The sequence below is a fragment of the Scardinius erythrophthalmus genome (assembly GCF_964197995.2).
Source record: "Scardinius erythrophthalmus genome assembly, chromosome: 4".
In the NCBI taxonomy this organism is placed as follows: Eukaryota; Metazoa; Chordata; class Actinopteri; order Cypriniformes; family Leuciscidae; genus Scardinius; species Scardinius erythrophthalmus.
The window spans coordinates 5,852,239-5,878,154 of NC_138224.1; the positions used below are offsets into that span (position 1 = coordinate 5,852,239).

The 25,916-nt window shown below is 40.9% G+C and overlaps 1 protein-coding gene across 7 annotated transcripts in view; it reads left to right on the forward strand.

Moving 5' to 3' along the window:
• The window catches only part of erc1b (ELKS/RAB6-interacting/CAST family member 1b), a 192,658-nt gene that overhangs the window by 135,836 nt on the left and 30,906 nt on the right, over positions 1–25,916 (forward strand). For all 7 annotated transcript variants that reach the window (XM_081363058.1, XM_081363061.1, XM_081363056.1 and 4 more), the window contains 2 exons: positions 5,371–5,518; positions 20,572–20,670. In XM_081363058.1, the coding sequence (XP_081219184.1) occupies positions 5,371–5,518; positions 20,572–20,670 (247 nt within the window). The remainder of the gene's footprint in view (positions 1–5,370; positions 5,519–20,571; positions 20,671–25,916) is intronic.

Below are 25,916 nucleotides of genomic sequence, written 5' to 3' on the forward strand. Positions count from 1 at the left end.
CAAGAGTTACGTTCTCCTCTTAGGGTTTGGAGATTACTTTGCTCTCTCTCTGCAGCTGATGTGATCCAGATGGCTGGGTGCTGTCAGTCCAGGCGTGTGTATGTTCCCCAGAGGAGGCTGTGTGTGTGTGTGTGTGTTTGGTTCAGGGATGTGCTGGCCACTCTTTCGGTGTGCTGCTATCAGCACTAATTACAGTCGGCCTGTCAGCCTTTAGAGCAGCCGATAAGAGCAGGGGTGCTATAGAGGAGAAGAGGTCAACACACAGCACAGCGTGTCTCATTTACACATCTTTTTTTTCCTCTGTCTTCATTTACAGTCTTTTTTTTTGGTATTAAATGAATAGTGATAGAGCTATATTTGTATTAATTTGATAAGCCCGACAATATCTGGCTATTTTGAGATCAATATCCATTGATAAACATCACAATGAGGCAGGTTGAATTATTTACACGTCTTGAGATGCAGTCCAAAAATCTAGACTAGTGAGTTTTTTTTTATTATTATTATATATATATATATATTTTTTTTTTTTACTTTGTTTTGTTTATTGTGTGATATTTACTTTCTGATTATATATTATTTCAGATTCTGACTCCCAGATATTCACTAGTGGACTCAGACTTTATTTCAGACAGTGTTGTTTTTTTGTGTACCTATTAATATTGTATTTATAATTTTAGATTTTGGCTGCCAGACTGGATTTCAGCAGTACATTGCAAACAACACTATTTTTTATGTTCAGACACTTGCATGTGTCATTATTATTATTAACCTTTCCTTGAAATCAAGCTCAAATGTAGTTACAAGATTTTAGACTGGAGAATTTTGAAGAATTTCCACAATCCACTTCCTAATCTTTTTTCACTATTGTGAAAGGGAGAATTTCTCATTAACATTCTCCAAAAAAACACATATCAGTGATAAAGATGCTCATTTAAAAGAGCTTGTATCATTACACTCCCCCTACTGACACACACAGGCTTGTTCCCCAATGATCTTTACTCTGACTGCAGGCTTTTAAATTCACATTTGATGTCTAGGAAGCCCTCGTGCCAGATATGATTCAGCATGTGTTTCCAGGTGTCTCGCTTGTTCCAGTTTTGTCTCTTGTGGATTCACTCGCAGTCACTCAAGCGCTGCTATTCTGTATAATACAAGATTAATACAACTATTACTGTGTTCAGGAAGTACAAAACCCATATTTTCAGATTGCTTACACAATGTAATTTATAGCTTTTGGTGAGTCAATATTAGCTTTAAAGGCGCAAAGCTGTAGATTTTTCTTTAATGTTTCATAATTCCCATCCAGATAGGATGTTCAGCACAGACGTCCTCTATAACTCTGTTTTAACCAGCGCTCCGGTACCAACTCCTAAAGCAGCGGATGTATTTCTCTTTTTTTTAGGCCAGTAAAAGCAGTTGCTGAAGCTCCTCTGTGCCCCATGGTGGCAATGAACAGTGAACGGACACCATATTTCTCCCCACGTCTCCTCCATGACACACACATACGCCGAATGCAGATCTTGCACCATTTTTCTCTCTTTCCCACATCTCTCACACACACACATCCTTGGAAAAAGGGCCTAGAAAAGCCGGGCTGTGGCTCCGGGCCAGGGAATGATGGAGAGTTAGGGTTATTTTTATTTTTTTAATGTGCTGGGACTCCTCCAACACTCAGTTTGTTTAACGCGGCTGGCCTGTATTTTATTTTTATGTGCTAGATCAGGCAGTATCAGGTAGGACTTAGTACTGATGGATTCTGCTGATAACGTTCTCTGAACTCTTCCCTCCCTGCTAATGGTGTCCTCTAAATTCCTCTCCTTCAAATCAGCGGCCCACAAATATTGAAGTGTTAAAGAAATGGACATTTATGTTTAAGCTTAGATATTGCATAGATATGAGTCTGTGAAATGGGGGGGGGAAATGTTTTAGCAATGATAATGATATTTTTGCGCTAAAAGCAGCCCTGTGATTTTGGGTTTGGTCTTCTTTAATCTATCTTTCCATCCATCCATCCATCCATCTACCTTTACTTTACATATGTAATATGGATGGTTGAATGAAAAGATATCTTTCTATATATCAATTCATCCATCCATAGGTCTTTTCATTCAACCATCCATCCACCCATTATCCATTCATTCATATATCTCTTAATCCTACCATCCATTCATTCATATATCTCTTTATCAATCCATCCATCCAGTCATTCTTTCATTCATCCAAAGTTCATTTGTCCATCCATCCACCTACCTATACACATATATCTCTCTGACCATCTATCCATCCATCTTTCTCCAGCCATCCGTTCATTTATTCCTCCATCATCCAGTCATATCTCTCTGTCCATCCATCCATCCATCTCTCTATCTGTCCATCCATTCATATATCTCAAGGATCATCTGTCTCTCCATCCATCCACCTATCCCTTCATATATCGCTCCATCCATCAGTTCAATTCTTTTCCACAGACTTGTTTTGAGATAAAAGTATAATTTTTATTTCGAAATGTCAGTTTTCCCATCCATTCATCTGTCCGTCCCCACAGTATTTTGTCCAATCTTTGCTTCACATTTTTACTCTTTTGTGTTTCCAAGAAGCTTATCTCTCTTCCAGAATGGTCATGGTTGAGGCAAGCATTTCAAGCGTTGAAAGTAGCCCGACCTCAGATCTGCTTTCGTTTAACATTCCTCCCTCATTTTGCCATCATTTACGTCGGGCTGTCGTCATACAGTAGGAATGGCAGTGATAAGTCATGTTTAGAACCCGCCATCCCGGTCATTCCTGGTGTTCTGTGCGGTGTTCCCCGCTCCGGTGGCTTAACCGGCACACTGCGTCCCCGTCACATACAGGCATAAATCTCCCCACCACCTTGGCTATTCATTATCTCTCCACTGGCTTACACACCCATAGAAACACCAAACCGATAGAGAACAGAGGGAGGTGGCTTATTTTTAGGCCTGCTGGAGGACTTCTGAGAATAAAGCAAGAAGATGAAAAGAATGCAGAGTCCAGAGAGAGGAAATTGAGTGTTGAGGGCGGTGATGAGATATGTTGATTGATGGGCCGCTTCCCCTCTCTCCGATTGGCTTTGTCGTGAGAAGAGGTGATTGGCCACTTGACCTCTTAGTGATCAATATGGTCTCTTCCCTATCTCCCTCAGAGTAAATGTGTGGGGCCCATTGTGTCTCTGTGCTTCTGATAAGAGGCTTTGTCTTCTTTTAGTACAGGAACACAAGCTCTTCCTTGGTGTCTACTACCTCCATCGGAGGTTACCTTCTAAGGCACTATCTTAACCCAAATGAAAACGGTATTTTTGGAGCATTCTACATTGTCAGAAATTCCATGTGCCACACAAATAAAGCTTTGTATGAGATTTAACTCCTACAACTTATCACAACTGAAAAAATGTAACTACAGAGATTTTAACCATAATGGATTTTAACCATTTTTATCAATATTTGTAAGCAAATAGTCAGGATTGGGGGAGAAAATTTAAATGTTTAAAATGTTGATATAAATCTTAATATAAAATGTTTCACATTCTTAAACAATTCCATTTGGTCTCTCTCTCTCTCTCTCTCTCTCTCTCTCTCTCTCTCTCTCTCTCTCTCTCTCTCTCTCTCTCTCTCTCTCTCTCTCTCTCTCTCTCTCTCTCTCTCTCTCTCTCTCTCTCTCTCTCTATATATATATATATGCATATTTTTTCATATTTTTTGAGTCACACAAAAAAAATACCATTATGAATATCTTTACTGTCACTTTTTAACAATTTAATTCATCCTTGCTGATTAAAATGATAAAATTCTCTCCCAAAAAAACTGTACTGTCCCCTAACTTTAGAAAGGCCGTGTATATTTTATATTCCTCCTTTTACCTCTCAAATCAACAGTTTTAGGAAGGGATTAAGTGGGTTGTGACTGTAGTCATCACTTTACTGTGACCCAGGCTTCTTCTCTTCCCGTGGCCACCCGTGAAATCAACATACCCAGTGTATAAAAAAGATTAGATCGCAGAGGATCCTTGTTAAAAGATTAATCTGAAGTGGACACGTGCACCAGGAAAATTTGAGACTCAGAAGAATTCAGATTCGTTTTTCTCTTCTGCTTTACACTGCCACCTATCTCTCTCTTTTAATGGGGTTGGGAAATGTGGGATTGAAAATGCATGTTATCATGACCTGAATATCGCGTGTGTGAGTGTGTTCACATGGACGTTTGAGCATTCTCATCCATCATTTCAGACTCCTTATCCTCCATATCCCAGTGCAGATCCTTCCACTTCCTGTTGTTTGCCTCTCCTCATGCCGCCCTCCCTGGGTTTCTCTTTTCACCTCATCTTTCCCTTTGATTTTTATTTTTAGCCAGTGCCGTCCTCATGTATTTTGGCAGGGCAGATAGAGAAGGGCTCATCGGGACCAGGCAGGGAGGTTATGGAGCTGAAGGGGAAGTTCCTTTTTGCCCAAAGTAAACTGACTCACCTCAGGGGCAGCTGCTGCCTGTGGTCTGAACCTGACCATAATGAGCACGGCTAGTCAGGAGGTCAGTGTATTAAAAGGCCTTTCTGACAGGACATGTTAGTGCTCAGAAGCCTCCTGGAACATCACCAGCTTTCATTTTATTAGTTTGCGCCAGGACACGGTGGTTTTTACAGACCTGGGTGGCCTGTGTGTTTGTGGGATACATCACATCTTCATTGCTTTTGATGGTCAAAATGACAGAATTAAGAGTTGTATGGCAGCCCATGGGCATCACACAGAGTGTGTGTGTGTGTGTACTTCTGTCATGTACATAAGCTTCTTTCTAGTGCTGTGATGTCACTCTGGATAGAATCAGGTCAGCCAGTTCCTCCAAGGAACCGAAGAGAACACGACGAAACCGACAGAAAGAAAAAAGAGGTTTTGCCAGCGATTGAAAAACGCTAACCCTAAGACTTTTTCCAGTCTGCTGCCTTTATTCTTCAGTACACTAAAGACTTTGACCATCTCAGCTGCCGGTACAAGACGTTCACCCTCCCTCTTACGCTGTTACCGCGTGTTTGACCTAACAGGGCTCACTCCCTGAAACAGCTGCACTTGACTGATGGCGATTCGTAGAATTAATTATTTGTGGTGCTTGCTATCACTGTCACACTCCAAACAAATGGAGTAATGACTGCTGAAAATTCAGTAAAGCGCAGTAATATTGATGTATTGCGGTCATGGGTGTATATTTGTAGAGTAATTTACAACGGCTTCGAACGTGGCTCAATCAATCTTAATCAAGGACCAGAACTATCTGTTTTCTAAGGTGCATTTGTCAACAGGATGTATTTTACACCGTCTTGTTCAAGATGTCTGAATACTAATTGTGTGTTGTCTCCTCCAAACAGGCAGGAGGCGCTGTTGGCAGCCATCAGCGAGAAGGACGCCAACATCGCTCTTCTAGAGCTGTCGTCCTCGAAGAAGAAGAAGACTCAAGATGAAGTGGCTTTGCTGAAGAGGGAGAAAGACCGACTGGTACATCAGCTGAAACAGCAGGTGAGAACAACCAACAGGCTGGACGTCTACACCCCAGACCATGGCACGAGGCAAAACCATAGACTAAAATGAACGCAGACCTCAGTCCTCCTAGTTTCCTAGTGGAGTTCTTCAACCTCACCCACAGGAATTACATTGGTGTAGCTTAACCAGACATTCGTCAGCCTAAAAAAATAGTCCCACATCAAAGGAACAATTTCGACTTTATAGCTCAAGTAACAAACATGTTTGTTTCGCTGACGAATTGTGTTTTAGCCCAAATATGAGCTTTGCTTTTCATCGTTTGAACTTCCTTCCAGGCTCTCATTGTGTTTTACTGTAAAAACTCTTTTTATTCATTTTTACAAACTTAAGATAATTGAAAGCAAGCCACAGATGCTGTCCATAGACGTTAGGTTGACATTAACCCGGAATATACTCTTAAGAGGGGCGTGATTGCACAGAAATATAAGATCACACAGGATATCCTGATGATGTGTACATAGTACCGCTAACCAGCTGACCTTGCTGTCGTAGTTCTGCTTAACAGTTCAAGGCTAAAGAACAAGTTCAGAGGAATTAAACCAAGACACGTTGGGAACGAGATCCCAGAGTATGGAGATGCAAACAGGCTACAGATGTCTGGCCGCAAACCCATCAAGAAAGGCAATTTTAAGATTATTTGACTCCTCCTCCAAGTTCCCACAAACCACCTGCAAATGCATGCACACTATAGCTCAAACACTCACAGACTAGTGGCCATGCATTCAGATGAGTCTCATACGACGTGCGCACACATTTCGCATCCTCGTTTACAATATAAACCAGCCACATGCATGTATACAAAAACCCAGCGGCCACAGAAAAACAAACAGAGCGGGAGGACCAACGCACACATCCTCACTTTAGCTCCATTCATGTTCACGGGCACACGCTGGAAAACACCCCTCCCTCACTGTTTCTCTGAATGACAGGCTATCAGCGCATTGCATAGCAGAAGCATTCCACAGGAAATGGGTGTCAGTAGTGCAGATAGCTGTGGGGCTCAGCTCTCACCCACAGCCCTGAGATCAGGAGGGCAGCCCGCGCCCCCCCTCCCGCTCACTGTCAATCACAGCGGGGGGGAATCTGGTTAAGAGCCGATCAGAGGCCGGTTGCTCTCCTGACATACTAATGGTTCAGGTTAGTGATAAAGGTTACACGCGGTGGTCCTAAATCAGGTCTTTTCGGGCAGTTTTACTTCAGGGTCAAAGTTAGGAGTGAACATAGGAAGGGTTAAGTACCCTTAGTTCGCCTGTCCCTCTTGGACACGTTTTTCCACTTTTAATTCACAGCAGAAAGAAACATTACAAGCAGCCGTTTGGCATTAATTGTCATTTATAATCATTAAGATGCGAAAATGGATAACAAGCCCGAAGGTGTTTGACGTGGCCCATGGTAAGGATGAGGGCTGTATACGGTTGCAGCCTCTGGATTAGGATTGGGGATCAGGGATCAGGGTCGAAGGATTTGAGTGACAGGGGATGAGTGTGACATAGTGGTACATAAATGGAGTGTTTTTCTTTTTCTTTTAAGACACATATGTGCGTAAAGATGTAGGGCAGATAATGGTTCAGAGGAGAGAAAATTCCTGGTTATACATGTCAAGTCTTGTTAAAAAAAAGAAAGAATAATGTCAAAAGTGTGGCCTTACACCATGTCATAAACAACTGCAGTATGATAGTCAAATGGTGCAGCAAATACGTTAATCAAAATAAACTGCTTCTATTTTACTTTTTATCCTAACCAGTACTGGTTAGAGATTCAAACAATTTTTTTTTTTAAACAATATTTTCTACTTAGTTTTTAATATTGGGTCTCCTAAAAATGCATTTTGTTGTGTCTCTACAGACTAGTACCCATGAACATTACCACTGTGCAACAATAATAATAAATAAACTTTTTAAAATTAGTTCAACATGTAGGTTTGGACACTTCATAATAATAATAGTTTGAATTGATCATTCTCTGGTCTCGACCATCAACAACGTGTCACATAGTAATCCCACCAGTCAAACTGGTCCAAAATTATATTATATATTAAATATCAAATGTGTTTCAGATTAACTGTTAAATATGTATTTTCTGTTCGACTGTGGTATCAGTTTGTCGGTATCTGCCTTTGAAAATGACCCTTGAAACTCATCGAGCCACACTTGGTTAGGATGAATTGCAATACTGAAAGTGACAGTTTGTGTGCATTTTAGTGAAGATACTTCATCCAATCTCTTCTCAATTGTTTTATTTCACTAGAGCAGGTTTGGATGTACTCAGCGTGTGATAAATGGAGCCCGTCATCTTGTTTAAATGATATTTTCAAGACGACGAGCAGATGGGATCATTTGATGTCTAACAAAAGGCTGCATAATCAACAGCCGTTACTGTGATCCAGAGATTTAAAGTGAAGGAAATTAACTAGTATGAGACCACAAAAAAATGGTAAGAGAGAGAGGATGGTAATAACAAAGAGAGAGGCGAAAGAAGACATCCTGTATCTGTTTTTGTTTTGGGAAACATCACTCTTCATGATATATGTATTTCAGAGTAAAATGAACTCTCTTTGTTCTTTTTCCTTTTCGTTTTGTTCTTTTTCTTCTCTGGTCTCCGTCTGTGTGTCTGTCAGCCTGCGTGATGATGACAGTGTAAAAATAGGGCTGATGCCTGTTGAGTGTCTTTTGAAGCGCCGGTGTAGTGAAATGTTCTCTCCATCGCATCTTCCTCGTCCATAAATCTCCTCTGCGCGTCGTGACATCGCGCCCAGCTCTGATGTGCTGTCCAAGTTTTATTAGCAGACTTGAGAGAGTGGAACGGCGTGTCGCTGTTGAGCACAGGAGTTGGTTTTTAAAAATGGTCCTTTGCAAATTTGCAGCCCGCAGATTAAACGGCAGAGTGGGAACTGCTCCCCGCTGCCATCACATGGTTCATTGATGTCACAATTAGCTGTGGAGGGAGAGTGGTTTATACTGGAGAGATCAGAACTGCAGTCAGACTGCTTTTTCTTTACTACACATGTGCAATTTACCTGCTATTATAGGAAAACAGACCAGGAATATTGATGACATATCCTGAATTTTGTTTACTCAAATGCTTTCTGAAATATGAAGGAAAGAAAGCTTTTTGTGTGTGTATATATATGTATACATATACTAGGGCTGTGGATTTAACATGTTAATTTAATTCATTATTCATGGGAAAAAATAATGTTAAGATTATAAGCGCAGTGAACCTGAGGCCTACGTGGTTATGGCCCGAGCACCGATGGTGTGAGAACCCTCTTGGAAACCCTCTTGGTTTTTCATCTTGCATTTCATACAGTTGTTTGTTGATGACCATGAAGCAGGGCAAAAATTCACTGCGTGATGGAGCCCAATGCAGTAAGAATACCCTAAAATTCAGGATATTGGGGCAAAAATGCCCCTGTATGAGTATTGAGTGTTGCTTATTTATATCACACGATATATTTAAGCAATATCACATGAGTGCTGTTTTTGTTCTGAATGGTGCAAATGTGAATAAATAAGAAGCTAATATTGTGTTATATTTCAGACGCAATATTGTGTGTGCGCTCAATTTTGCCATTTGAAAATATTACCTGTAAAGCCAGAGCAGTGTTTTGTTTCTGAATGAATCCGTGTTTTGAGCAATTCATTCGGGTGAACCAATGATTCAATAGCCTATTCATAAAGAGAGCCATTAACTTCATTCCTGAACGAATCAAATGAATGACTCAATGACTTACTCATTTAAATCTGACATTTACCGCCACCTACGGGCAGTTTTAGTTTATTATTTTTATCATTTCATTTTAAAAAAGCATTTAAAATTTTCATATTAATAAAAAAATATATATCAAAGGTATAGTTAACCCAAAAATGAAAATTCTGTCAGAATTTTGTCACCCTCATGGCATTGAAGCCTAAAGGTTTATGTGTAATAATGTCTGAATAAAAAAAAAATCTTTCATCAAAAATGTCAATTTGATGCTTTTCTGATTTAACACAATAATGGCTTTAAATGATCTTTTAGGGGTAATTTCTCTTCCAAATTAGATGTGCATTTAATTTGAAATGAATTAGATGAATTAATCACCACATTGTGTAATTCATTAGATTAAGCCATTTTAATCTTGTGTGTGTGTGTGTGTGTGTGTGTGTGTGTATATATATATGAAAAAGGGATGAATAAATATTGCCGGATACAAAATTGTGCATCCCACCTGCGCACAATAGCCATATTCAGCAATATTCATATATAGCGCCTATTTTGTGTAGGTTATATAACATTTTTCATCAAATGATGAGTGAAGAAAGAGATGTTAAAAATTGCAGCTGATAATACTTTGTTCATTCATCATAGTAGAAATCAGAGATCAGGTCAAGCACATAATGTTGTGCACAGTGTTGTATACTGCACATTTAGCTAATTTATTAGTAGATCATTTATTCAGGACATTTGCATACTGTGCACAGTATACATATTCTGCTGAAATATTGCATGTTATTAGTACAAGAACAGCAGCCGGCGTGGGAGGGCAACCAAAGCCTCCACAGATCATCTGATCATCTGAGCTCCCCACACCCAGCCTCGCCTCTCTAAAAGCAGTGTTGGCTCTGAACCGGCAGAAAACACTCCCACCTGCACGAGGCGTCCAACAAATATTTGATAAGTAATAAAATGTATCTTCCTTGCCCCTGCACGGTCTGAAGAGGCTGCATTAATCCACGCCATTATCGTGGAGCATGATTCAGACCATTAATCATCTCGCTGCTCATATTTGAAATCTTTACGACACCTCAGCGGCTGCGAGAGTTTCTCTGCGTTCACAGTGAGCTCTCTGTGTGCTGTGGAAAGGTGTAGAATGGTTAGTGTGGTCACCGCCTCCAAACCCAAGCCCTCCTCCATCATAATTCTCAGACTCCTGATGGATCTCAGCAGAGACTTCCTGTCTTTTCCCTAGTTAACTGTATGTCAGCAGACATGCATGTGTGCGAGCGTGTATTTGGGGTTTCTCATGTCAGCGTGAGTGTTATGGAAAGACTGGACTATGTTAGGTAGTCAGTAGTCGATAGCAATATAGTAAATTGCATGATTCTTGATATCAGTTTTGGTGCCCAAGCAAAAAGTAATATGCTTCTGAACACACTCCTGTAATTTAATCCTGCGTGGTGTGGTGCACCCATATGGTTGCATATGGATACAACCATATGGATACACTACATATGGTGTAGTTTCCTTTTCCTACCTTAAAGAAAAAACAACAGTATAATGTATTTTTAGAAATAGAAGGGTGGTCTTTAAAGTAGCCAATGATATATGTTGTTTTTAAGTCACATGACTTCAAGACTACTTTTCCTGGGCTAGCCCTTAAAGTAAAGACGAGTTTGAAAAGACATTTCTTCTGCCTCGTGATATATTTGATAAGTTATTTAGATGTTGTTCACTGATCAGCTTTATCTAACAGACTTACAGAAAACCATGACAATGCTGTACTTCAATGGACAAATCGCTGTACAATAGAATTGCACTTATCTCTTTTCCCAATAAGATTTATTTATTTGGATCTACCATGATATATTTGGTTTTATGCATAAATAACACATTTATGGTTTGTATTTTTTTTTTATGTTTTATGGAAAGTCAAGAGCAGTGCACAGTTAGCTGTTCCAAATGAAAACAGCGAGAATGTTAAAAAATCAGATGTGAAAATAATGCGTACCATACAGGGTTGCAGTTGACTGTTTATATTAATATCCCTTCAAGATTTTGACTGAGAAGTGCATTTGATTCACGTGTGTACACATGTGAGCATTTGATGCACGATAAAACGAATTTTTTACTATTGTCTTTTAATTCTTCTGACATCCCTGCTTGTAGACGCAGGTTAGGGTTTGAGTCATCAATGCACTCTCATTGTAAGTGGCCCGTGTGTTGTGTGTGTGTGAGTTTGCGGCGACCCTGCTCTCCTCCTCTTTGGAGATGCGGATATCGAGTGTGTGTGTAATGAAGTGTGGCTGAGCTGACATGGTGCCTCTTTCAGAGAGAGAGAGAGATGACGTTGATCAAGTGAATGTGTATTTTAGTCCCTCTTCAGAGATGGAAGACGTGCCAAAGCGTCCGACTCACCCGTTCCCTCCGTAGACCTCCCGAGCCCAGTCTGCCCGGGCGTTTAAGCGCGCCTGTGTTAGAAAATCAAGACCTACAGGGGGAAGTGATATTTATCCTGACAATTTCGGTGAGCTTCATTACTCTTTTGTGCTTTCCAAGGACTAGAGTTGCAGTTTTGGTCTTTTGTTCGTTTGTAACCAATGTATCTCATGACAAACCCCATCCGCTTCTTAAGGAGATGACCCGGAGTGATTCAGACCAATTACAGTTTGCTGGTCCTCTGGGACGGTGTTAAAAAGTCTGGTTGCAGTTCTGTAACCGCAGATTGAGTGTTAGTGTTATTTCCCACAAGTCCTGGAATGGCGTTGGTAATTCCATCCCCTTGCAAACTGCAGATTTGGGTCGATACGTATTTCTCCCATTACCTGCTACAGTGCCTCCACGAGGCCCCGCCAGAGTCGCTGTCCTCGCATGGCTTCGGGCGATGACGGGCATCGGGATGGGCCGAGATGCCAATTCAGTAAAGGGCTCCGGGCCTGCTGCTCTCAGCAGAGCCGTGGTTTTGGGCACAAAATAAAATCGTTTTGTCTTGGAGCTACCCACGAATAAACTTAAAATGCAAAAGCGGCAAATCGTGGCCAAGGCCACTGTGTGCACGTGTTGCCAGCTCGAGGCTGCCGTCTGTGATTGAAAACGTACCTTTATTGGGTTCAAAACACTGGTGTTTTGTTGCAAAGGCTGAGCTCCTAGGCGCCTCACGTCCCTTCTGCGGACAAAGTGATCACAGAGCTTAAATTAGAGCGTTCTGCAGCCAATAACGGGCAAGAAATCCAGAAAAAAGCAGACAAACAACAACATCAACAAGCATTCGATTCATTGCATGATCTTGTTTGGCTGAAGGTCTTGCAGACCTTGGAGATCTCGTGCCGAGGGAGCCGTGCGAATGGAGGTCGTGGCTCACGGGCCCATCCGCGCTGGATTTGTCTTGGATCTGATGCAACTCTCGCTGCTCGTTTAGGAAAAAAGAGTCGCTGTGTTTTCGGAACACGAGACCTCAAAACACAAGCCGCTAAATGGCTGTTTGAATAAGGCCTGTGGGTGTCCAGCTCGTCCAACGTGTGACGTTGTGGAGGAGAGGAAATGGAGATTTTCCACTGCATCTCTGATTGTGGAGAACGTTTTACGATGTTGTTATTATTCGGTCAGACAAATGAATTTTTTTTAGAACATTCTGTGCCCCTTTGGCAAGCTGTGAAGACTTTTGGGAGCTTTATTATTACAGGGTTTTGCCTTAACGTCGCTAATGGTAGTTGGTAACGCTTTGCATTTCTACTGCACAGAAAGTGCTGTTTTACTAGTTCCTGTTCCGTTCCTCTAATGAGGGTTGGAGACGGTCCTCTCTTTGCCTTTTTTTCCTTTTTCTGGCTCTTCTGTCCTGTCAAAATGACGACCTGGGATTATTCTCCTCTTACCTCAGTTCCTTGCCAGTTACACATAATTGTTTTGATAAGATCTTGATGATTTCTAAAGCTGTACTCATTGTTTTTCTGGTGTGATTAGTGGTATTTGCTAAGCCAAGCATCACTATTACTATTGCTCACAGTTATTGATTAAAACCAATCCCTAACCCCAAGTATTAAACTATGGTTATTAGGCATCTTGCATGTTTGTGCTACAGACACGAATGATAACTCAACTCATGCAGCTCGTGAGGAGAGATGTGCTGCTACTTTTACTTTTTTTAGCCATCAGGTTTAAAAACTTTGCTTCACAGGTAATTTGACAACAATACAAAATATGTGTTCATGCTTTTTCAGTTAATTCGTGTTTTACAGTAAATAGGGCAATTGACATTTGCCACCATATTAAGCATCCTGGTCCTCCACAACCACTCGTTTTCTTCAAATATTTTCATATTCAAATGTCTTATTTGTACGTTTTCCATACTTCCCGTCTTACTACTGTATATATGGCATGAGAGAGAGAAAGTGCTGTTCTTTCTGCGGCTAACACCAGCTTTCTAATTCTAACTCAGCAAAGAAGTCTATTTGCTTCCCTCTGGGCGTCCAGAACAGAGAGACCATTCTGTTTCCTCCCAATTCCCAGTTATCGGCTCTGTTCGATTTTAATCCCAGGCCTCTGAAACTGGAAGCACTGCCGCTCACAATCATGTAGAATCCTTTCTGTCATGCTTGTCCAAGGAGCTTATCTCAGAGACTGTTATTCATGCAGGGATCTGGGACTGTATTTTTGTGTTATCTTTGCTTTTGATGTCTTGGCCTCTTTAGCGACTTCTGAGACTTAGTAATTACTTTTAATGGTTTGAAAAAAGACCATGACAGAGCACTAAACTCTTTCTTCTTGACTATTTGTGACTTACTTTTCGTTCTAAAACACATTATTCTGTTGTTCATTGTTCAGAGGGCTAAAGGGCAGCAACATCAAACATCAAAGTGCCCAAAACCAAAGTAAGGTTCAGAAGTTAACAGTGGAACCATTATATTAGTGCATTATCCTGTAAATATCCGTCCTTTTATTGGAATTTTCCTGTGTTTGTAGTGGAAGATAATTTTGTTGTTTTATTTACGAGATGTAAATAAAACAACAAAATTATCTTCCACTATAAACATTAGACAGTACTAGTGAAAGTAATGTAAAAAAAAAAAAAAGTCTAAATAAAAGTAGTGAAAAAAATAATATATTTACTTTTGATATTTATCAAGCTACAATTTCAAATGGAGTCTTCCTTATTATACATAATCATTTTTCTACTAATATTTTAATGTGTGTTACTTCTACCTGGTTTGTGGTGTTTGATTGTAGAAGGTGAAAAATTTGTACATTGAAATAGGATTCCAGTTTCGGTTCCATTTTTTTGGACAGGAAACTCGTGGATAGGCATTACTGGCATGCAGATTATTGGAAATCATTTCCTGGTGTTAATTGCAGGGGTTTTAACACATAGACCTGTGATGCTTGTGTTGGAAATGTGAGTTTGACTTCAACTTCATTTGACATGCTTGTTGGCAAAAATATACTCGCTGTACAACAGTCTGAACACTAAGGTGGATAAAACATTACTTTTACAGAGTTCATGTTCAAAAATAAGGAATAAATTGTAATAAGTTGGACAATAAAATAGTATTTATTTATTTACCTCAATGCAGGTTTTTTTTTTTTTTTTTTTGACAAGCTTCATGATATCTAGTTGATCATTCACTGGTGCTAGCATGCATATTCATTTGTCCTTTTCCTTTGCCTTTTTCCTCATGATCACTCCTGTACACAGCTAAGTATGCTTTAATCAGTTTATTACGATCATAACTCAGTGTAATAAGTTTAGGAATCGTGCATTCAAAAGACGAAACATGATTTGAAGTACTAATCACTGCCCCAATTATTACACAATCTTTTAAATACAGTCATTATGTAATTATTGTGATTGCATTATGTGACACTTGAAATGTGAGCAATTGAAAACCCTGCACTCTCCGATTCAAAGTCTCCTGCTCTTCCCACTGAGCTGTCTATGTGTTTAAGCTACTGCTTTCCATTCCAAGGAAACCTTGATGTGTGAAACTTTTGATTTTCAACTAAGAATTACCTTTAACATGGAGATGTCATATATCTGGGCGTTTGGCCTTTTTTTCAGTGTTGTTTTTTTTTGTGCTGTGAACACACAATATAATGCATTTTTATGTCTTAAAATAAAGCTAAATATGGCAAGGCATGGAGAGGAAGTAGATTGAGGTCGTGAACTCCAGAGGTCACGGGGTGCCGTGAAGGAGTCACTTCACTCTGGAGGTGTAGGAAAGGCTCTCGTTATGTCGTTTCACTTCCGTGACCCCAATTATGAGCTTGACAAAAAGGCCTTTGATATCTCACTGAATCCAGAGCGATGACTGAGAATCGTGAGACAGCGTTTTTTTAGTGTTCAATTTTTCTCCCTTTTTTGGCAGCTCATCAGCATTTTTGAGTCGTAATGGATGGGGATGGGGGGTGGAAAGGGGTGAGAGAAATGATAATGGCGGAGAAGTAGAATAATTGTGAAAATGATTAGATTAAGTGAGCAAATGAGTTCTCCAGTTGGGACGGAAACCAAAGAATTGAGGTCAGCATTCCTGACAATTATCATAAGAGGAGAGAGAGAGAGAGAGTGAGACAGAGAGAGAGAGAGAGAGAGAGAGAGAGAGAGAGAGAGAGAGAGAGAGAGAGAGAGAGAGAGAGAGAGAGAGAGAGAGAGAGAAAATCCAAACAAGCAATCAAGGTATGTAGTGAAAAAAAGATGGAAATGCTAAGACGGATAAGGGAAGTAGAAAGTACAGGAAAGTGTGGCACTTAGAAGCATTCCAGCTTTGTGCTTTTAGATGTTTTGTTCTGGTGGCAGTAACTTGAGCAGTTTTGTAAACCGTGTAGCGCGCTCAAGCAATGGGGCTCAGTGTGCGTCCCCCATCCGCTCAACTTTATCAAGTCCATATCATTGCCTGTAGCTGAAGGAATTTTGAGGAAAGTGAGGTCTTGGAACAAGGGGGAAAGCAGAGATGCAGAGCCCCAAGTGCTGGATTCCTGAACCCCGAACACACACACATACACAAAAGCTTTCCTTTGCCATAAGCCACTCAGACAGGGATCTGGTTTCATGGTAAATTTTATTACACATGGATGTAAGGGGCTCCTACAATTAGGGAGGGCTTCTTAACAGGGTCTCGCTTATCCGTCTGCTTGTTAGCCTGCTAGCTTGAACATTTCGTTCTCCCATTTTATGTTCCTTCCCAACCTCCCCTTTCTGCCCCGTGCCCAGTCTCTTCCATTCCAATTCAACCTCTCTAACTCGATCCCATTTCTCTCCCAACATCTCTCCTCTCTTCCAGCACCGGCCACCTTTTCTTTCTTCTTTGCTTTATGGCTTACATATGAGCTGTTAAATTAGGAGTGTGCCTCCCTGTTCTGTAGCCATCTGGGATCGTCTCTTCAGAACCCCTCTGGCCCTTTGAGGAGATCCGGTTTCCATGAACGCTCACCCTCACCTCCCTCTTTCCTCACGTACATACACAAACACCTCCCTGTGGACCCCCTCGACATCTCTGAGATTCCTCCCTCCTTGCCTTCCATTGTCCGTGTTTTTGAAGGAACGTCTGCGGATTGTGTGAAGATTGGATGTTCTGCCAAAGTAAATCCAGGAGGATTAGTGGTTCCTACTAATGTAGGGTACATGATGTCATTGGCTAGATCATGGACAAGGGTCGAAGGCCACACATGGACATTTGTAGCAATTTGTCTCTTCTCTCTAGTTCTCCCCTCCGGAGTGAGTTTTATCTCCTGGCGGAGGGCCTCTTCCGCTTGGAGAGTGGCAACTGTATAACACCCCTCACCTGTTTTCAAAACAAAGATGTGAGCTTGAAAGTTTTTGAAAATCATCTCTGTGTTTTCATTCTTAGTAAATTAGAGGGGGTCAGCCTTAAGGGGAGGTGGAGGGAACTCTGTATAGTGATGTTTAAATAACTCTGGCATGTTTTTAGGAAAATTATGGCAGATTTGCAGTATTGCCTCATATATCATTTTATTAACCCTGGGAAGGTTCCTCAGTTTGACTGAATGAAAAATGATACACTTTTTTTCTTTCTGCGGAACCCAAAAGTAGATGTTTTGAAGAATTTTCTCACTGCTTTCAAGCTTAAAACAGCACCACAAGAGTTGTTCAAACGTCCTTTTTCACCATATTACAAGTCTCCTGAAATAATTCAATAACTTTATTTGAGAAAAAGGCTGAAATTTAATGGCATAGTTGGAAAAAAAATATAACCACCCTCAAGTCGTTCCAAACTTCCATGACTTTCTTTTTTCTATGTAACACAAAAGAGGATGGGGGCGGTGCTCCAATGTTGTTTTGGAGCCCAATGACTTTGTGTATGGGCAAACAATCATGAAAATATCTTCTTTTGCATTCTGCATAAGAAAGAAAGTCATACAGGTTTAGAATGCCATGAGGGTGAGTAAATGTTTTAGGTGAACTGTTCCTTTACACTTGAATCAGTCACAATGTCAGAAACAAGATTGCGCCCCAGTGCACATATACACACACTTGTTCGATTGTACAGACCTATGAGCAAAGATTTCCCCAGTGCTGTTCAATAAACATTTTATGAGTCCCTGCGCCCCACTAAACTCGGTCGGTATCGAAAACCACTTCACTCGCAAGCCGGCAAATAAGCAAATACCTCCTCCCCCTTTCTCTAGTTCTCACTTTTGCTTTGCAAATGAGTTTCTCTCTCCAGTGGCCATAGTCATCTGTAGGTGCTCTGTGGCCCAAAACCCTGAAATCTTACAGCTTCAAGGCAAAATGTTTGTTTTTAATGTTTATTTTTTTAGTACATGTTTCTTTTTTCCGATTTTTTCAGGAGAGGAAATGAACGATCCATGTTCATGCTGGGAAAGCCATGTACGCCTAATGTTAGCAACATTGGCTGAATAATTTTTCCCTCTCTATCTCGGTAACTTCTTTGCTTGTATGTAGGTCTGTACCAGGATTTACATGCTAAAAGCCGGAGAGCTTAAGCCTGACTTTCCGAACCCTCGCCCTGAATCCTTCGCACTAACCCGCTGAGCATGTGGAACAAATTGTCTCAAATGGGGTATTTTCCTCCTCGTGAGGTAGTGACAGTTGATCTAAAATGTTGCGTGTTTTTTTTCTTTTTCTGGGGCTATAATGGCTTACCCTCTCAGCGTCTCGGCCTCCGGCCTTCTCCTCCATGTAGACTGCTGCCTTCTGAGAAAAACTGAGAGGTTGTTGAGTACAGAGTGTCTGAGAGCTGCTCAGGTTGTTTGTTCAACATTTTTATTTAACCTCTGACTAAGTGGCTTGTTAACAGGTATAGAACGAGTCGTGCCTACACAAGAACTACTACACATCGTGCCTTGTGGGTTTCTTTTTACTGCGTGTTTCCGAACCTATTGGAGCACAGAAGAAGGTTTTTTTAAAGAATGTTTCAACTGTTTTTGTCCATTTATTTAGTCAATTGGGTCCAAAATCGTACCCCTTAGACTTTAATTGTATGGACAAAAAACAGGCATTATTTAAAAATGTCTTCTTTTTTGTTCCACATAAAGTCATACAGGTTTGGAACAACATTAGGGGGAATAAATGATGACACCATTTTTATTTTTGGGTGAACTGTCCCTTTAAGACACTTCTTCTCATCCAGGTCACTTGCGTTGACATAATTCTGACCCAGACGTTCACACACGGCTGCCCGGTGGTCGGTTAACGTTATGTTTATTACTGTAACAGAGGAGGAGGATGGGAGAGAAAAACTGGGGGTGCGGGAGATGGAGGGAAGAGGGTGAGAAAACCAAACAGAAGGAGCCCAACCATCACATTCTGGTCAGGGAGAAGCTGGGAAACAAGCTGAAGAATCCGGAAGGGCAGGGTGTGGGTCCACTCTCATTCGAATGTAATGTCTTATTGATACATTTCATCGCTTATTCTCGTTGCCATGTGATGGTGGAGTCAGTTGTGATGGTTGGCTTGCCAAAAGTAATCATGTGCATTTTTCCTTATTTCTGCAATAGATTTATTTAACAAAAACTGGGGATGATGCCGATAAGACTTGACTACATTAACCCCAACTCAGTTTGGGTGTAGTTCATTTCTGTCATAATTTACATACCCTCATTTTGTTCCCAATGTTTATTTCTAATGTAAGACTTCAGTGAAAATTTGAAAAATGTTTACGCTGCTCTTTTGCATTTAATGGAAGCAATATTGAGACCATTCCAACCACACAGCAATGCGTTAAAAACATTCTGAATACCCTAGCAACTGCATAGCAATGTTTTAAAAAAAAACGACTCTGAACACGAGCTTTGTACCCATGTCAACTTCCAAAAAATAAACTACTATACACATAGTTTAAAAGTCATCCAAACAACTTGCGTGCTAAATTCCAAGTGTTTTGAAGCCATGTGTTTGATAGATTTGTGGGAGTAAGAGACCAAAAAGTGACTGAAAATCTTGCCGTCTGTCCCCAAATGTAAAATAGATCCGGTTGTGAGAAGATGTGTCATGCCAAGTTTGACATCAGTGATGAAATTGGTTGGTGCATGTCTCGTAACCACATGTAACTCTCCGAATTTGAATATACGTAAGTTCGAATGAAATTGCAAAGCTACAGCAGAGGGTAAATGATGCCAGAGTTTTAATTATTGGCAAACTTTTGAATTGGTAAATTGTAATGTAAAGAAAAAGAGAGAGAGAACTTGAAAGGCATTTTCTGTTAATGTTGCATGCAGGATTCAAACTCATGTCGTCCACATGAGTTCCACAGCTCAATGTGTCAGAGCCTGTACGCTCAGCCTCATCTCCAATAAATTAGTGCATTTCTAATCTTAGAAGTGAGCAGACATGGAAACCTTGGGGCGCTTGTTAAAACTGTACTTGGTTTGAGCAAGTTGAGGCTTGAATCTCTCCTGTATCAAGCAGGGAGGTGAGTATGCTGTGTGTCTGTGTTTATATTTGAGAGAAACTGGTGTTTTGTTCTCTATTCTCTACATCTCGGATCTTCTCTCACTGTCTCTGTTATTGCTTTTTCACACCCTTCTCCTCTGGGTTTAAAAGATCTCCGTTGCTCGCTTTTTTCCTCCTCACTCAAATCCATTCCAGCTGAAACTTGCGTGAATACTCTGTGATCCCCCTCTCGCTGTAGGGCTCGAAGTAATACTCTGTCTATCAAAAGGAATATCAGAATCACTTCTTATAATGCTTGTAATTGAATTCATACAGATAAAATTTCCACTCTTAACAGCATGAGCTGAGATGGAGATTTGATAACTCAAGCCCCAAGACTACCAGGCTTAGAGTCAGAACGGGCTCATTTCAAAATATGTACGTGTGTGTTTTGGCAGTAGTTAACAATGAGCTTTATCTTTTACAGACACAGAACCGCATGAAGTTAATGGCTGATAACTACGAGGATGACCACCTCAAGGCCTCCAAATCTGACCAGACCAATCATAAACCCTCTCCAGATCAGGTGAGCCAATCAGAGCGTTCATTTTTTGAGTGCACCTTAGAGAACCACTTTCTTTCTTTATCCTTTTACTAAGGTAAGTGTCACTTTTAGTATTGATCATACTTGGGGTTTGTGATTATATGTTTAAATTATTTTTTATTATTATTATTATTTTCAATTTTTATTAAGAATGTAAAAATATGTATTTCTCAAAGTCTCTCTCTCTCTCTCTCTCTCTCTCTCTCTCTCTCTCTCTCTCTCTCTCTCTCTCTCTCTCTCTCTCTCTCTCTCTCTCTCTCTCTCTCTCTCTCTCTCTCTCTCTCTCTCTCTCTCTCTCTCTCTCTCTCTCTCTCTCTCTCTCTCTCTCTCTCTCTCTGATATCTGATTTCTAAAATCAATCCTGATTTATAAAAGGGCAATTAAAACCAAACAAAAACAAAAGGAAATTACATATTTCATATTTAATAAGGCACTGCATCCTCAGCTCCAATTTGTGTATTATTTCATTTTGGGTCACCCAAAAAAGGCTCACGTTTTCTCATTCATGAATGTGCGGGCACACACATCCCTGAGTGTTTTTCTTGGAAGAGTTCAGGCACACAGGATGATTCTGGAAGATTTAACTGGCTTTGTTCTTTGTTGCTTTAAAACGTTGAATTCCTTTCGCCTTAAGCCTCTCTCCTCTGGATGGCTGTCCAACAGGAATTAGTTCATAAGGAGAGAAAGAGGAAAGAATTGACGTGATAAAGGATGAATAGAGAGTGAAATTCAAAGAGAAAGGACAGCCTGTTGCATTCTTCAGTCCCAGCTCTCCCAGGAAGCACAAATCCTACTGGTTGTTATGACATGACTTGATGCGCTAAACGCAGTGTGTCATACCTGTCCATGGACTCCTGAAATAATCTAGTTCAAGTGCTACATCCTAATTCACATGCTGAAAGAAACCTATCAATCAACAACACTCCGCCTAGGCCCTCATCACAAATACAACACAACACGGTGTGTGTGTGTGTGTGTGCGTGCGCTGTCGGAGCCAATTGGAACTACGTCGACACACATATACACACTCGATCTCCCACGCACACACAGACATTTGCTATAAAGCTATCCCAGGGTCTCTCCCCCATTACAAACCCTTTTCATTGTCTTTCCCAATTGCCAAGAAAACACTTAGCTCACATTTTCCTGTGATCTTCATTTCTCACTTACATATTTCCAACTCAAATAAGAACACCCTCACACATCAACACCTGAGCCCATTCCAAACCTCCCCGATCGCACTGTTATCACCTAAACATGCCGACTACAGAGCTGGGACCGACAGGGACCTCAGACAGCATTCATTGCAGGTATTTTCCACAGCCATCCAGGACAGATGCGGTAGAGGCCATGTGTGTTACTCATTTTGAGCTCATACTGCTACGGTTTCAATTCCTGTTGGAGCGTAGCTACCTTTTTTTGGGAGGGGGGAGGGGGAGGGCTGAGACCAGTTGCATTTAATGCTCTGTTTCACTTCAGTTAGATGGCTAACTAATCACCCTTAACCCTCTGTTGAGAGATGGAGAAATTAATGGCAAAGTGGTGTCTCAATCTTATACTGTAGATGACATTCATTCAGCATGTTTTCACTACATGTAAAATAGTGTAGACTCTGTGCTGATCCTCACTGAGTGTTTGACAAAGGGCATGCATTTTCAGTGCAATACATGACCTGCTCTCACCCACTAATAACTTCTTTCTTTAATCCCATGCTGCCTTGGATTAAACCTGCACTCATTTTCCACCAATAGGACGATGAGGAGGGCATTTGGGCATAGCCAATCATGTGCCCTCTCCCAGCCATTTTGTTCAGAAGGGTGAGAAATGTATAAATGGGGAATGATGCTCTTCTTCTGTATTTCATCATGTGTTAACTGTCTTTGAGTGTGCTTTTTTTTTCCTTCACTTTCCAGTTCATCCTTTCATTTCTTATTTCCCTCTCTTATTGTTTTCATGTTTTGTGATTTCATTGTCCGTTTTTTTGTCTTCCTTATTTTAATGTGTATATTGCTGATTTTTTTTTACCTCAAAAATTGTTGTGCTTTTTTTTTCCACAGTCTTTTTCAACTTGTTGGCCACAACCTAAAAATTGGTCACAGCCTAGGTCTGTTCTGATTTGTTCCTGGGCTTTTGTATTACTGCAGAAGTTTTTTTTTTTTTTTGATTATTAAATGAATTATAAATGCATTTTTCTTGGTGTTCAGGACCAAATCTGAACAAACCTGGGCGTTGTTTTTACAAAATTTGCATATTTGTCATCTGTTGCTATGTTGGTAAATTTACAAATTGTCAGGCCAATGCAATTAATGGTAATATATTATACTATATAATTATATATTATATATATTATAATATATATAATTATATATTATATATATTATAATATATAATATTTTTTTAGGACATTTTAGCTTTGAATGATAAACCGTTTTGGTCCTATGACGGGTCACCACTTCTAATATAAAGTCCTGAAACAAAACCAGCTAAGAAGCACTGCTTTATATAGTGTTTTTATGAATAAATCAATGTAGCTTAAGCCCTTTAAATTGATTTTTATAAATGACTTGAGCAGCTATTGAACTGACATATCCTTTCCCATCCCTTGTCGAACATCTATTCAGGATTTCTGTCACGCAGACAGTTGAATTCTTCCCTCCACCTGTATTATTTTACACACACAGCCAAGGAACAAATCGACCCGTCTGCCTTTTGACTACTGTGGTCTTTTCCTGTCTTTTCCCTCCAAAAAAACAACAACATTCTCATATTTGCCTCCACACTGACAGCTTTGATGGATGGTTTTGAGGAAACAGATAGACCGTAGAATACATATGATCTGCACATGTTTAATCCATAGGACATATGCGCAACCGTTCGCGCTCTCCCATCAGAGCCGTTGCCCTATGCCCGTGGTGATGCTAAATGCCATGTGGCGTTTTGACTGTAATTAATTTGCAGGTTGCTCCCTGTCGATGCAGCCTGCAGATAACATGTCCATTGCATGAACAGTCGCATGCGTTAAAGCGCATATACTGCGAGTGCAATTAGGCGTAGCAGAGCGCTGGAGAACAGAGTGGAATTGTGTGAGCTGTGAGCCGAGTGTCTCGGCAGTGTGAAGGGAGGCTTTTAATCTGAACAGCTGCCCACATACACTGTGTCCTATTTCAGGCAACTAATGGGCCCCTTTTGCTAATGTTTTTGCTTCGTTCGCAGTTCTTAATATATGAACCCCTAAGCTGTTCGCCCAACATTTTGAGGAAGAATTCAGATCGTCCACTACACCCACTGTGCCAAACCTACATGTAACCGTAACATTAAAGTCGCTCTTTGTGTATCATATGACCATGTAAAACTTGTAATGGCATTTAGCAGGGCAGATCAAGACCCCCAGGTCCCTGAATGTATTAAGGCTCACATAAAGGGCAGCCGTGTTCTCCGAACCGTGTTCTCGGGGCAAGGCAGGGGGAACAGCAGTCGTACGTACAAGTGCATGATTAGAGGGTAATAATCTCAACATGACTCTGATCTCCTTCATGTTGAATTGTGGGTGGTCGAGGCCTATTTAATTGCTCAGCGTTTGGCACGATAACCCACCGCAACCCTGAAATCGCTGTCGGCTATGATGAAATGCAGTCCATTTTAATCTGACTGTGTGGTGCATCGCTAGGTGTATTTACAGATGCTCTCTGGCCCTTGACTCTGTTTTGTGTTGTTGTTCTTTAGGGGTTCACATTTTCTCCTGCGGCTGGCTGTTTTTTGTTGATAATTGATGCATGTCTGCTTTTGTTGTCCTCTTCCATCATTCCAGTGTCATTGTGTGATGCGTGTGGGGTTTTTTTTCGGAGCTCTGGAGTTCTGGAAATTAACCCCCACGAGTGAGGGAGCTTGAAATTTTCAGAACTCTTCCAGTTACGCTAGCAGAATATTTGTAAGCTCTGCCTTGAGGTAAATGTCAAGATGAGCTGAGCTTCAAATATCAGAAGGACTGACAGATCATCAAACCCTTTGTGGTAACTTGTCTTCTTATCTGTTTGTCCTCTTGTTTGTTTGAATTCCTTTTGAAAAAGTTTGTTTCTCAGTTTTAGCCTAGACATCTGCAAGAAGTTGGGAAAGTGTGATATCCACCACAAACTTGACTGTATCATTTCATTTTCTGTACAACTGGAAGGACCAGACCCAGATGGGAGATGTCCTTATAAGCGAAAAAGTTGTCAAACAGTTGTTTCCATTCTTCCAAAACAGGTCAATCCACCACTTTTTCCCCCCTGGGTACATCTTCCTCCCTAATTTTCACATCAGTCCCTCTTTCTTTTGTCACAAAGGTTGTTTTCAACTCGCGTACAACATGATGCCAGAGCGGGTGTTAGCATGCGGAGCAGAAAAGTAATGAAGACTCCATTGTTGTCACCTCTATTTGACGACCTTAGACATTACTAAACGTTTGGACGGTGCAATTCCATGGAAAACTGTGAAACAGAGTTTGGCAATCACTCGCATATTCCAGGGGTCAGTGGGTACCCGTCCCGCTGGAGCAACTAAGGTGTAACCTCTTCTGAACCCGACCCATGAGCGCAACCACCCACCATTTGCCCACATTATTAAAATGGTCCCGCCCCTCAATGAGAGAACAGAGACCTTGTTGCTGCCTTGGATTTTTTTTTTCTTTCGGCTCAAAAATGGCTCAGTGGTCAGAGGAGGAAAATTTCAACAGTTCTGTTTTAGTCATTAATATGAAGCCAAAATGCATGTTTGCTTTCTTATTTGCCTTTTGTACTTGCATTGTTTATTCCAGCTTGACTTTTTTCTTTCTGTCAGTTCCAACTGACTCCAGTCCAAATATTTATAATTAGATTAAAATGGGAAACATGTGGCGGCGAGGGAAGTTGCAGGGGGTCGTTGTTGAAACCTTCCCACCTCCATATGATTTCAATATAAAACTGGCCTCTGGCTCCATGTGCCTGGTGCAGACAGGAGGGTAGACAGTGGTGGGGCCCTCGCTCAGTCTGGGGGACTTCGCTTGGCAGAGCGCAAACTTGGGGTTTCTGCGGAGCCCCTGAACCATGCTGCCCTACTTCCTGTACCATGAAACTGAGATCTACATCCCTGGAACAGAAGAGAGTCACTGTACCCCAAATGGCTCAATCAGTCACTCCCCGAGTGGAATCACTTCTCCGTTTGTCAGAGTAAGAGCATGCCATAGGAAATGAGGAAATAGGGTGTCATTGGAA